At 34.4% G+C, this 14,326-nt stretch overlaps 1 protein-coding gene across 1 annotated transcript; it reads left to right on the top strand.

Annotated features, from left to right (window-relative positions):
- The first annotated feature begins 13,725 nt into the window (after positions 1–13,725).
- Positions 13,726–14,190, top strand: LOC136815738 (uncharacterized). The gene has a single exon (XM_067072189.1). It carries the CDS (start codon positions 13,726–13,728, stop codon positions 14,188–14,190), a length of 465 nt encoding a protein of 154 aa, XP_066928290.1.
- Positions 14,191–14,326: the final 136 nt, after the last annotated feature.

Below are 14,326 nucleotides of genomic sequence, written 5' to 3'. Positions count from 1 at the left end.
TACCCTGTTTTAATTCCGTCAGTCATGTTCAGGGATTGGAAAGAGAGAAAAAGATGTGATGGCGGTATTGTTGTTTGAATATTATTTTTCTCAGTAAGCAACCAGGCAGAAAAATTGAAAAATTAAGCAGCGATTCTGTTCTTGCATCTTTCCCAATCTATGAGAATGGCTGACACAATTAAACCATGGTTTACGACATTGACATTAGGCAACCTTACGGAAACATACTAAAAATTTATTTTTGTACGTCACCGAAAACTGCAAATGTAAATAAATGACGTAGCATGAAACCTGTTTTAATGATATCGGAGCCCATTAACAGATAAAAGGACCCTGTCGACGCACCGGACTTTATGAACACTGGACACGCCAAAGTCCGGTGTAAAATGAGAATTTTTTTAACCACCGGACAATTTCTACACCGGACTTAAGGAAGTCGGATGTCCGGTGTCGGAGCAGGATATTTTTTCACAACGAACAATCAAAACACCGGACATGACCAGTCCGGTGCGTCCGGTGTTTCTTAATTTTTTGTTTCCTAAATGTTAGGCGTTCAAAATTCCTTGTATGCAACACCGGACTGACACTGGACTTATTGCGTCCGGTGTAGCGAAAGGATACTTTTTGCCACCGGACAAATACACGGGATAGTCCGGTGCGTCGGCAGGGTAAAATGTACATGTAAAAAAACACGCACGTACCTTATTTTCAATATGCCTGACCATTTTCTTCTTCTCTGCGGTTGTTTTCTTTTTTTCCACATCTGCTTCCTTCACTTTACACAAAACATCTGTGAATTTTACACCAAAAATCCCTTGGAACTGCTTTTCAACTTTGTCATGTACAGACGTAGCAGCAACTTTTGCTATTCCATCATGTAGCGTTTCAGGAACCGGTATTGTTATTGTAATTTTATTTACAGTATGATTGATATCTGTGGACTTCTGTGTGCAAGGTAAACAATCATTAAGGGTGTGCAATCCTTTTTGAATAGTTGTCAATGCATTCCAGCATTCAATAGAATACCTTGTTGTGATTTCATTTTTCTGATCTATTGGTGTTCTTTTGTGATGTTCCAAGAACCGTTTTCTGTACAGCTGAAACTTATTGGCTGACATGTTCAAATGAGAAAATTGATTGTTGAAAGCTTCATACTTTAAATCAGCCCTTGAAGAATGGATCTCATTGGATTTGAAAATAGCAGCTTTCAGGAAACCACACTTGAAAACATTTGCCATTTCTCCTACCAAAAAAAAACAGTTCAACCAGCCAAAATCACTTTCAATGTTCCATCAATCACCATCCATCAAATCAAAGTTTACAAAAGTACAAAATATCATTTTAAAAAAAGTTCAAAAAGTCATGTCCGTCGTCGGTCAAAAAAAATTTGTTTTCAATATCGTTTCACTGAATTTGTCTCTCTGTATCTGTGAAAGAAATTCCCGCCGTAACAATTTGTCATCTGGGCCGGTAGCGAAAATAATTCAGGGGGTAAAAAAGTCACGACAAAAACGCGTTTCGCGTCTAAAAAAGGAAACATGACGTATAATTACGTAATGTTAAATAAATGCGCGAAATGGGACCAGTTCCGCCCTACAAACAGGTATAAAAATTATATTGTTAGCTCGAGAATTACTCACTTGTGTTAAAAAGGACTGTGTCGAAAATTCAAACGAGTTTTAAAGTTCGTATTTCTTCCAAAAACCTCAAATGCAAACCCCCGGTTTTTAAGAAAAACGCTTACGATGACGTCATTAACGTATTATTAATTTTCGACACAGTTATATTTGAAAAGCCAATTATGACTACAATTAGTTTTTATAATAAAAAAAATTCACTGTTGGCAGATAGTGGGTACAAATATTTACGGTAAAATTTGGACACGCCGTAACACGCTCGAGCACGCTGTGAAACGCGATACTCTGAAAAAATTGAATGAATGTATTTGCCTTTCGTGACGACCACCACCGAGGGAAATCGTGGCATGAAACATTTCAGTTTCTCGGTCGAGCTCTTACTTAAATCATTGTTGCTGCATTTTAATTTTACGTTTTTCGTTTTTCCAAACTCGACCACTTCTTTTGTTATTGAAGTTGGACCCCAGTTGGACGAAGTTCACACAATAGAACAATAGACAATTTCTTTTTGGAAATGATCTTTATTAAAAGTTCAAAAAGTAAAATAAATTCCGACCGTAATTATTTAAATCTACGAATTACTTAAAGTACCCTAATGAGGTACTAATCTTAAAACTCTTTTAAAACTAAATTACAGGCTTCAACAATTAAATTCTTATACAGACATTTGGATTTAAAAAAAATCTATGAATCAGAAAGTATCAGAATGTAATTTATTGAGTCAGAGTTTAAAAATGGAAAATTTCGTGGGATCGAATTTCGTTGATGGGTAAGACAATGGACCCGGATGAACCAAAAACCACCAAATTAAATTTTATCCCTTCAGTTATCAATCAAAATCTATAAATTCTATCAAATGTAAAGAAAGGAAGCTAAGAAAAGTAAAGGCGACAAAATATTAAAAGATTAAAAATCCCGCTTAATACCGGGAGGAAAGAAATTTGACACAATAAATTTTTCTCGAATCAAGCAAAAGTCAACTGTTTCAGTTACGCTTGTTGCGAAAAAAGAAGAAAACTGTGGTCAATATTGAATAGAAAACTTATTGGCTTAGGTTTGCCTTTAATTTAGCGAAAGAAATTTCTTCTTTAAAGGTAGGCTGACAGACTTCAATCTCTAAAAACAGAATCAAAACAAAAGTAAAAACTGGTATAAAAAGTGCAAAAAGTGAAAAATAAGAAACCTTATTTCAAATATAACTCTGGTTATTCTTGGTTATTACAAAAATTTGGTTGATGAAATTTTTATATTTTCATGCTTTGCAGGATTTTATTCTAAAGACTTAACCAATACTGGACGCACAGGCCACTGGGTGGCCCATGTTGGGATTAAATTTCAAATAGCCTTATCTTAAAAACTAAGCCATTCCAGGACTTGGTTCATCTGCCGTTGGAAAAAGCACAAAATTTCAAACAAAATAGGATGAGTTCGGGCGCTGTCCTCACCAACACGATGCAAATATTTGAGACTTACTTGAGAGTTTTCGTACATTTTTTTGCGTCCAAAATGGGTAAATTTCGAATCTCTCCGGAAATTCTTCACCGGAATTCTTCTTTTTGTATAACAAAGAAAACAGTAAAGGTTTAAAGTTAAAGTTAAGAAAATTAAACAAAAAAAAACTAACAAATATGCTATGTTTATGACATGCTATGAATGTTTTGCAAGTGTGGTAATTTTGTGACCAGTTAAAAATTATTATCATCAATTTTATATGTGACGAGTAAAATGGCAAGTTTAAAAAACATTAGTTGTTTTTGTACAGTAGCCGACTAAAATAGTTGATGACTAATAAAACCGTGAGGGGTATCATTCAGAATCATGAAGCAAAAATTAGGAATCATATTGACAAAAAAGTATAGACATACTAAAAATTTGGATGGGTAAGGTTTTAGCTAAATCAACAAATGTCTATGTGAAACGAACAGTCTTTGATGATCTTTTTTCATCCTTTGTAACTGTATCCAAAGATGGATCTTTAAGAATTTCACAACCAGGTGTCATTGATCTGATATTATTAAGGGTACTTGTGATGTTCATCAAACATTCATTTGATAAACAAAAGCGGAGTTTTGTTTCTATGACCCTGTTTTCTTTTTCAAGATGAAGAAGGCCTTGTACGTAAAAATGCAAGTCTCCTTCATTAATCATTCTCGGTTTGAGGCAGCCGGAACAGCGTGAGGGTCTCGATGAGGTTTTTCTTGACAAGTACCAAACTTGGTTAGTATTGAAATTAAAGTGGCTTTCTAGCAATTTGGTGAACTTTCGTACAATATTTTGTTGATTAGAAAGTTCAATTGGGATGGTTTCTGGCATTGATTGATATAATCGCTGGAATGAGCTGACTCCAATTTCCGTTTGGGCAATCAATTGGTCCGTATCTTTGAATTTGAAAACGTTTAAGAAGATCCACACGATGTGGTGGCATGTTTTTCTGGACGCGGTTTGAGATTGGGAGCAATCACAAAAATCTCATCGAGATTGATCCCGATGTTTCGTACTGTGTGAACTTGCTTAACACCAAACACAAGATTTGATTCTGTTTTCGTCATTCTAACCAAGTGCATTTTTTGGCTTAACATTTTAGTTTTGTTCAAAATGTTTTGAAAACACCTGCTGTCTAATGATTTAAGTCTCCGTCGTTTGGCTTTTGGTGGTTGTGTGCTTTGTAATGGGGTACTTTGTGTCGAGGGTACGTCTTGTTCTTCGTGCTCCTCATACTGTCGTTTTCAGCGAGCTCTGTGATGAATTGATTAGCCCGGTCAATTTGGCAAAGTTCGTTTCTTCTCTCCAATTCAAGTGGCGTTGGTCCCCTATTGTTACATCTTTCGCCCTCAATGCGATTCTGCCATTTTGCTTCGAGCTGCGCAGAGTCTGCTATATCACTATAGACAGAGTCAGATAACGACAAGTTTTTGTCACCAGCTGCGTTCGGTCTTGCACAAACTCCTGACCGAACACCGTTTTCAACCCAACTTTGGGGCTGCCGTGCTCATCACATTCAATTTCTACAGGATTGAAGGTTTCGAAAGATAGTTCTTCAAGCATACGGTTAATTTTGCGAAAGAATATCTCACAATAAACATGATTTTCAGCTTGAGCCTCCATCGTTACGAGTCGGACAAGTTCGCGAAGCACCGAGTCGTAATACGACAGTGTGTAGGTTTTCCAGCTTTTACACCTGAGTTAAAGAAAGGAGATCAATTTGAGAATAAAAAAACATCAACTTAATCATAAAAGGGGGTCGTTGACAAGGTTTATTTGCCGAATAGACGCCCCCGCTTATTGTTAAGAGAAAAAAATTCATCCCCTCCGCTCTTATTAAGACCTCCCCCGCTAATTAAATTTGAATAATTCAATATTTCATAACAGTGCAGATAGACCTTAAACTTGTTAAAATTTTCTTTTTTGTTAGTATTGGGTCCTTATTTTATGTGTTTTTTTGTTAAAGTTTCTTTTTTCTATTAAAATTGATATCAGTCTTCAAATTACCCCCCTTTTATTCCCTCCCCCCGCTTATTATTCGGACCCCTACCCCCCATTTGGGAGACAATAGTATAAAAATTCTTCAATAGGTGCTGAAATTGAATAACATAATAACTTTTGCGAAAGAATAAACTAACTAACTAAGTCTTATCAAAATTAGCGAATTTTTCTTTTCACAAAATTTAGTATATCAGATATTATCGACCGTTTTGTCTTTTCGCCAAAATATGCCTAACAACCCAATCTTCTTTCTAATACTGGGCGCTGAAATATTTCTGAAATTTCTGGGGTGCCAAATTTTTTACCTTCTATAGACAGTCAGAACCACTACATAGAAATAGCAACTATTGCCTTAACGGGAAATATAATGTGAATTAATTCGTAAACTGTCACTGTAAATAACCAATATTCATCGGGTTTGCCAACATTGCCTGTAGAGTCATGCTTTAAAAGTCTCAAAATTTAACAACATAAACCAACAGCAAACCTCAAACCCATCCCAAACAAAGAGCATGTGTTATATCCGTCATAAAATGTCATGACTCGATACACTGAGACTCTAGAATCAAAACAGCATGAGGGTCTTTGCAAGTTACTTGCTCCAATATATTGCAGATGTTATATTCCATGTTCAATCAAAAATCTTTCGTTTTTATTGATTACAACACTCTGGACAAGTGGTATAAAATAAGTAACTTTCGATTTACCCAGCTACTTTCGATTTAATCTTTACGAAGAGCATTCTTTTTCTTCAACAGTTCAATTCATCCACGAAAACAGGTGAAGCTCTCAAGTCTTGAAAACTTTTTTATTTACTTCAATGTTGTCATCTCTCGTTGTAAGAGATTTTCAGAATATATCACCAAGGAAAATACTTCGATATTTTTCTTTTTACTGTACGAGTGCCATCTTCTTTTAGCTGTTTTCTGATGAAATAATTACTGATATCCATCACTTACAAAAATCAAAATAAAGGGTTTGAAACATCTTTTTTCCGCTCGAGTTTTTGAAATATTTTTGAAAAAACCGTCGATTGTTTTACTAAAATAAATTCACGTGGAATCATATGACCGCGTAAGATTGACGTAAGGCCACACTCAGATTTTGGTAATTCTCGTAACGATTTCTAAAATCCTTATACAAAATACTTCTTCCAGCTAAAAAATCCTTCTCCACTTCTCAAAGGTAAAAAACTTTACCTTCCTTGCTGCCTTCTTGGTCAAAAACATAGAGACAAAAGTAGTCAAACCTAAATCAAATTTTCTATGCATTCTTGCTAGTATATGTGCTTATAATCTGGAGCTAAACAGAATCAAAGCAATTCACTTTTAGATAGATGCCTTTGTAGAAAAAGGACTGCTTGACCCTATGTATCTGCAATTGAACGAAGTTTAGGAAATTTGTTTACATAGGGGTTTGACCAGATAATCATCAAGTCATCTTGAAAAGTGTTATAGTCAATCTCCCTATCTATCCTTTGTCAGAAAAGACTCCCCCCACCAAAAACTACAAAAGACCACACCACTCAACCCAAAGATTGTGTAAATAATAAGAATCACTCTCAACGCAGCTTACATTCCAAGATTCCACTTGAAGCCCAAAAACTTCTGATAAATTTCTTTGAAAAGTTGAAACACCATCAGACTTTCTAAACTTTCATTTTTTCTGACAGAAAACTCTCTTCCTACTGAGTTTGTTTAGATTTCGAATCTTTTCATTCGACGTTCGAAAATAAGACCAGACGTTCGAAATTAAAGACTGATATCGTACAAGGGTTTCTAGCTAGGTCTGTAAATTGTTCTTAAATCTTGTGCGCGCGCATATCTGGTCTGCAGATCTATGTAAATAAAAACATAATTCTTTAGAAAACAAAATTACAGAAAAAGTCACACCAGGGGGTTGTTTTTTTACTTTTGCATGATGGGGACACAATAAAAGTATAGATAAATTGTGCATATGCCTCTGATCTTACTCTGATCGCGGCCCTTATTGTAATTGAGAAATTTTCGTTTTTTTACCACGTGACCCGTTCTGACCAATCAGAGGCCTACCGAAAGCTGCGTTCAGGTTTGAACGCGTGCTTTCCCTAAGCCAGTATTCCAAGGCAATTTTAAAATCTGTAAATATAAAAAATCTTTAAAGCGCCGAAAACGCTATATTGCCATTAGCCGTGTCTCCTAGCCTTGTGAATACGGGCTTAGTTAACTAGGCTACATGGAAACCATGCATCGTTTTTAGATTTAGATATCACCACTGAAAACAATATTTTCAGATATAAACTTTTTGATAAGAGAGATGCCTTTCCCTTCTTCATTATAAGGATGCCACATGCCGACAGTAACATCCCATCGTGCATTTTTTATGAATCTAGCGTTTCAGAAATTTTACGAATTGCACGTAGTACACTCATGTTTGAAGACCTGACTCCTAGAATCACTGAGCTTTTTATTCGAATGAGGAACCAGGAAGCTTCAAATGCTTTCTTGAAGAGGCACGTTGTCTAATGTTTTTCCAGGTTTCCGGACAGTTTTAGGAAGTATTTTTTTGGTCAGCCTAAGCTGAGCATTCAAATAGGTAAAATTTTCTTCTTCTTCCATCATCATCATAAGACGGCAAAAAAAAATCCGATTTCTCGATATTTGCACGGATTTCCTTTCGAGTAAACATCGGGATAAAAAACGCGCGCGATTGCATCAGCCATTGGGATTATTGCATCAGCTTCTTTTATCTCCCGAATAATGCGCTATCTATGTATTCGTGATAGCATGATTTTTCTGCTAAATGTATTAGCTTCCCAATAAGTTGCCACTACAGTTGTGAAAATTAAAAACAAGATTTGGCTGGCTTTGCTGGAATGAGAATTTGTACACTTTTTCAATCATCAAGGTGAGATTTCTTTCCTGCCTTTTTTAACAGTGTACTGGCTTTTTATTAGTGTTTAAAAAAAGATAGCAGCAATTGTAATTTTACCTCAGTTGCATAAGCTACAAAGAAAAGATAGCATAAGCTTGTCTGTGTTCAATATCAGACAAGCAGCTACAAAACCCAGAGGTTGCATGCGAGCTCCTTGCATCCTCTTACTAAGCTTACTTAACTTGCTTAACCTGCTTAACCTTGAACCTATTATACCAACTAATATATACAAACTATTATTGAATCAAATTAAATTGACTGTTATAATTTTGAATTGTGCGAAGGAAATCCGCACCTAGAAACTTGTGCGAAGGGAAATCCGCACCTAGAAACTTGTGCGAAGGGAAATTCGCACCTAGAAACTTGTGCGAAGGAAAATCCGTACCTAGAAACTTATATACGTATATATAATAAAGACCTTGTACAAACAAAACCTTTCCCTAATACCTACACCTCTACCTTCTTATATACCAAACACGTGAAATAAAATATATACAAATATTCATATACTTTTTGAAAACGTTTCACCTTACTTTTGCTAAAGCTTACAGAATTGCAATATGATATCTATAGAGGCATATCGTGTGTGTATAGGAAGTTTTGCTTTAACAGCTCAGAAAAATGTGAAAGGTATTTCTAAATCTATTAAAATTGGTTCTAACCTTTCAGATAATGCTTTTACTAAACTATTGAAACCAATCAGATTTTCAGCCCTTTTTGCACTTCCTTTCTTTGCAATTCCAAAGTCGTATGAAACAACCTTTTTTCAGACACACCTAGATTTTGTCCATCTTTCAAAGAATGGTATTCTTTTCAATATCCAAATGCAGCGTTTAATTCAGGAGATCCAAACCTTATTTTTCTCAAAGTTAATTATACCCTTCTATTATCAGGTGATATTGAACTAAACCCAGGTCCAAGAACAACTAAAGAAAACAAAAGTGATCAAGGGTCTGCTACGTACATTGATTTGACAGACATGACCAATTATCAAGTATCTAAAGCTGTTTTAGGTTTCTTTAACCAGGCTAACATAGATTTATTTGGGCAAACCGCAGGAACACAATGTAGTGCAAATTCTTTGTATGCGATATTCTGGTCTCATTTTCGACGTGTTTCTATTTGGAAAACTACAGACCTAGATAGAATTTTAATTGAAGGTGATAGGTTGTTTAAGTTGTTGAATACAAATGATTATTTATCTGTCAATGAAATGCCACGATTTATCGAAACTAACGGTATCATCACCGAACTTGACTTTTTAAATTTAGAGACTGGCGAAGCTAAACTAATTGATGACTACCCCACGCTTCAAATTCCACTGAGTTCTACTCAAAGTCCTGAATTTAATACCTTAATGATTATTGGCGGTTTTACTATAGCTATTATGAAAAGGTCCCAATGTTTCTTTGCCTTTGATTCACACAGCAGGGACAGCCGTGGATTACTAGTTGAAAATGGAGATGGAGCTTTGTGCCTTTTAAAGTTTGATAATATTTTTGAACTTGAAAAAAATGTTAAGTTTTTTTATTTAGAGTTTCGGGAAAAAGAATTTCAACATTTTCAAATCCAATTTATTCAAATTAATGAACCAAGTGAAGAGCTAAAAAGGATTCTTCAACTAAGTTATTCTCGATTTGTAAAGAAAAATTCCAGTGCGACACCTAAAAAACGTAACAATAATTGTGCTGATAGAAATACTAGAAAGCGACAAAAAAACACGTCAGCAAAGCAATCAAGCCTATTATGAACAAAACAAAGAAAAAATAAATGAAAATAATAAAGCCTATCATGAACAAAACAAAGAAAAAATAAATGAAAACAATAAAGCCTATCATGAACAAAACAAAGAAAAAATAAATAAAAACAATAAAGCCTATCATGAACAAAACAAAGAAAAGATAAATGAAAACAATAGAGCCTATCATGAACAAAACAAAGAAAAGATAAATGAAAACAATAAAGCCTATCATGAACAAAACAAAGAAAAGATAAGTGAAAACAAAAAAAAAAGCTTATAATGAACAAAACAAAGAAAAGATAAGTGAAAACAAAAAAGCTTATAATGAACAAAACAAAGAAAAGATAAGTGAAAATAAAAGAGTTTACTACAAAAGAAATAAGGACACTCTAAAAGAGAAGCAAAAAAGTAATGCTCAAAAAAAAATCTGCTAAGCAGTTCTGATGACCCAGTGAAAAGATTTAAAAAAATTATATATGAAGGTCCTTTTTACATATGCGTTTCTTGCCACAGATGTCTATATCGACGTTCAGTTGCTAAATTTTCTCCTGAAAAATACAACATGCCAGAAGACGATTATTGTTTAGAAGTAATTTCTTTCGATGGGAAACTGTATATTTGCAGAACGTGCCACAATAAGCTCAAAAAAGATAATTTACCATGTCAGTCAGTTAAAAACAAACTAAGCCTTGATGAACTACCAACTGAACTCAGTACTCTTCGCAGACTTGAAAAGGTTTTAATTTCTCGTAGAATTATATTTAAGAAAATTGCAATAATGCCAAAAGGTCAGTTTCCCAAGTTAAAAGGGTCAATTTGTAATGTTCCAATTGACATAGAAGATATTGCTAATACCCTGCCAAGAAAAACTAGTGATAATGGTCTTGTCATAGTTAAACTTAAAAGAAAATTAGAATATAAGGGGCATGTAATTTTTGAGGCAATTAGGCCTGAATTTGTTCAGCAAATGTTAAATTATTTAAAAGATAACAACCCTCTTTATCAAGACATAGTGATTGATGTCAGTAACATTTCTGATGATGAAACTATGGTGGAAAGTAATACAGATGTTACTAACATTAATACAGCCAGCAATGATAACGAAGAAATTTCTGATGAGGGTAGCAGAACACAAAATGACACTTCAGTTTTAGAACTTGAGACAACAGCAAACCCACTTGACGTGTTTCGCTCATGTGCAAATGAAACAACTCTTATGTCCCATACTCCCACTGAAACAGAAATAGATAATGAAATTTTAACACTAGCACCTGGTCAAGGGAAAAAACCAATTACTATTTTGAATGATGAAAATTGTGAAATGCTTGCCCATCCTCATTTGTTTCCAAAAGGTAAATTTGGATTCAACGTTCAACGCAATGTTAAATTGAGTCCCTCAAAGTACTTTAACCAACGATTATTGAACTATACTCAAAAATTTGCCTTTGATCCAGACTACATATTTTTACTAACTCTGTGATTCAACAAGTCTCTTTGACCAGTCAAATAAATATTGCCATGAGAAAAGTTGCAGCCTCTAATTTAAATGCGGGAATGTTAAGTCAAAATTTCAAAGAAACAGTGAAACAATTTATTGCAAATGACAAAGCCTTTGCTTTTATGAGTACAGTTAAAGGAACTCCAGCATATTGGAAAAAATTTCAGCAGGAAGTTTTGGCAATGGTTAAACAATTAGGGCCACCAACTTTTTTGACTTTAAGCTGTGCTGATCTAAGATGGAATGAATTGATCTCCATAATTTACAAACTCAAGGGTCAAAATGTTACTAACGAATTTATTGAGAATCTTTCTTATCATGAAAGGTGTGATTTGTTAAATAGCAATCCTGTTCTAGTAACAAGGCTTTTTCAATATAGAGTTGAAGTATTTTTTAAAGAAATTGTTTTAGATGGTCCACTTGGCAAAACAACTTATTATGCTATTCGGGTTGAATTTCAAGTACGTGGAAGCCCTCATATTCATTATTTTCTTTGGATTTTGAATGCGCCAACATTAACTCCGGAAACAAAATTTGAATACGTAGAATTTGTTGATAAAATAATTAAAGTTTGTTTACCATCACAACAAGAAGATCCGGAATTGTTTAACCTTGTAAAAACCTATCAATTACATCGTCATTCGAAAACTTGTCGTAAATATAAAAATACGCCTTGTAGATTTCATTTCGGCAAATTTTTTTCTGAGAGAACTATTGTTTCAGAGCCTTTGCCACAAGAATTGCCACAAGAGCAAAAACGAACAATACTGTCACTGAGAAAAGAAGTATTAAGTAAAGTAAGGACATATATAAATAAAAATCTTAATCCAAGTAAAAGAAATTTTTTTAACCCAGATGCTGAAAATTTCAGTCCTGTTCAAACCATAGATGAAATACTTAATGAATTAGATATTCCTAAGAATGATTATGAATATGCTCTGTCAGTATCTGAAGATGATGATTTTCACCTATATTTGAAGCGTGATTCAAATGCGTGTTTTGTAAACAATTATTTTACTGAGGGTCTGAAAGCTTGGCAAGCAAATCTGGATATTCAGCCTGTATTTAATTATTACAAGGCTGTTACTTACACGTGTGCATATCTGTTGAAAACTGAAGATGAAGTGTCTCATGCTATGAACCAAGCTGTTCAAGAAGCATTCGAAAACGATTTAGATAAATATCAGCAAATGAAATCTATTGCGCATGCTTATGTTTCAAAACGGGAAGTATCGGTGCAAGAAGCTGTATATCTTAGCATGCCTGAATTATGGCTAAGGAAAGTATTTCCAGGTGTAACTTTTGCAAACACCAATGTACCAGAGAAAAGATTTAGAATGTGCCTTAGTGAAAATGAAATAAGTGAGCTTCCTGAAGATAGTACCTCGATATTCAAAAAGAATATGCTAGACCGATATTGTGACAGACCAACCAACAACTATGCTAATGGAATTTATGTGTCTGTTTCAAACATGTGTTATGCTGAATTTTTGAGGTTTTATAGTTTCATGTATGTAGAGAATAAAGAAAATGAACCCAATGCCCAATGAACTTGTAGATGATCTAGTTGAATCAAATCATCCAACAAATGGGTACCCAAATATTGTTCCACTCTTGTCCAGTCGAGATAAACTAAAATGTCGTAAAGTTCCATTAGTACTCCGTCTTCATATGAGTCAAATAGAAACAAGCACCCCGAAGATTATGCTCATCATCTGTTAATGTTATATTATCCTTTTCGTAATGAAAATGAGTTACTCTCTCAGGAACACAATTCTTACACACAGAAACTATTTGAACCAGGTGTTGTAGAAATGATTGAAAGGAACAGAGCTTTGATCCAACCATATTCTGGTTTAGTAGATGATGCATTAGTAAGGTTTAGAACTGACATCACGCTCAATATGAATGACTTTGAACAGCAGGAAAATGATGAAACAAATGCTGAGCTTGAAAGTAATACTGCAAATAATAATGATGAATCAGATGATGAAGCTAATGAAGACACAGTACCATTTAGGGTAGCAATACCAATGGAATCTATTTTGCTTCCTGATAATGAAATAAATACTCGTATAAGATCTCTTAATCATCAACAGAGAGAAATTTTTGATGTAATACACAAATGGGGAAGAAATTTTGTAAAAAACCTGTCTTCTAAAGATCCTAAATTTGTAGAGTCATTCCATATTTTCTTAACCGGTGGCGGAGGCGTGGGAAAAAGCCATTTACTTACAACAATTTATCACTCATTGTCTAAAATTTTAATGTACAGAGGAGGAAAACCTACTAAACAAAGGATTCTTGTGCTTGCCCCAACAGGTGTAGCAGCGATCAATGTCAATGGAACCACAATTCACACTAGTTTGATTATTCCTAGAAAAAAGCTATTTCCCTTGAATGCTATGTCAAAACAAAATTTGCAAAAAAAACTTGCTTGCGTTGAGATTATAATGATAGATGAAATTTCCATGGTACCTAGTCGCTTATTTCGAAATATTGATTCAAGGTTACGTGAAATATTCAGTTCTGATAAACCTTTTGGTGGAAAATCGGTCTTACTTTGTGGTGATTTGTATCAACTCCTACCAATTTATAGAGATCCAATTTACAAAGCTGATTGTTCATCTATGCAAAGTATTGTCGGATTTGAATTATGGAGAAGTTTCCAAATGGCAGAATTGACTGAGGTCATGAGACAGAGAGATGATATAGATTTTGTAGATCTATTAAATCAAGTATGTTTAGGTGAACTTAATGAAGAAAAAGAAGAACTCTTAAAATCTAGATTCATTACAAAAGACAGTCCAGACTACCCTGCTAATATAACTTATATTTATGCAGAAAATAAGCCAGTAGATTTATACAATTTGCAAATGCTTGAAAAATTACCGACTGAAAGACTGGAAAGCATCTAATTTCTGCACAAGATGAGGTACCAAAAAATCTGACAATAAGTGATTTGAATTTTATTGAAAGTGCTAAAGCAAGAGATACAGGTGGTCTAGCTCGTATTATTGAAATGAAAGTAGGTGCTCGTGTTTTGATATCAAA

Source organism: Clytia hemisphaerica, unplaced genomic scaffold, assembly GCF_902728285.1.
Source record: "Clytia hemisphaerica strain Z4C2 unplaced genomic scaffold, Clytia hemisphaerica genome assembly, whole genome shotgun sequence".
In the NCBI taxonomy this organism is placed as follows: Eukaryota; Metazoa; Cnidaria; class Hydrozoa; order Leptothecata; family Clytiidae; genus Clytia; species Clytia hemisphaerica.
The sequence above is the reverse complement of the archived record's forward strand: the minus strand, read 5'-3'. Positions and strand labels throughout refer to the sequence as shown.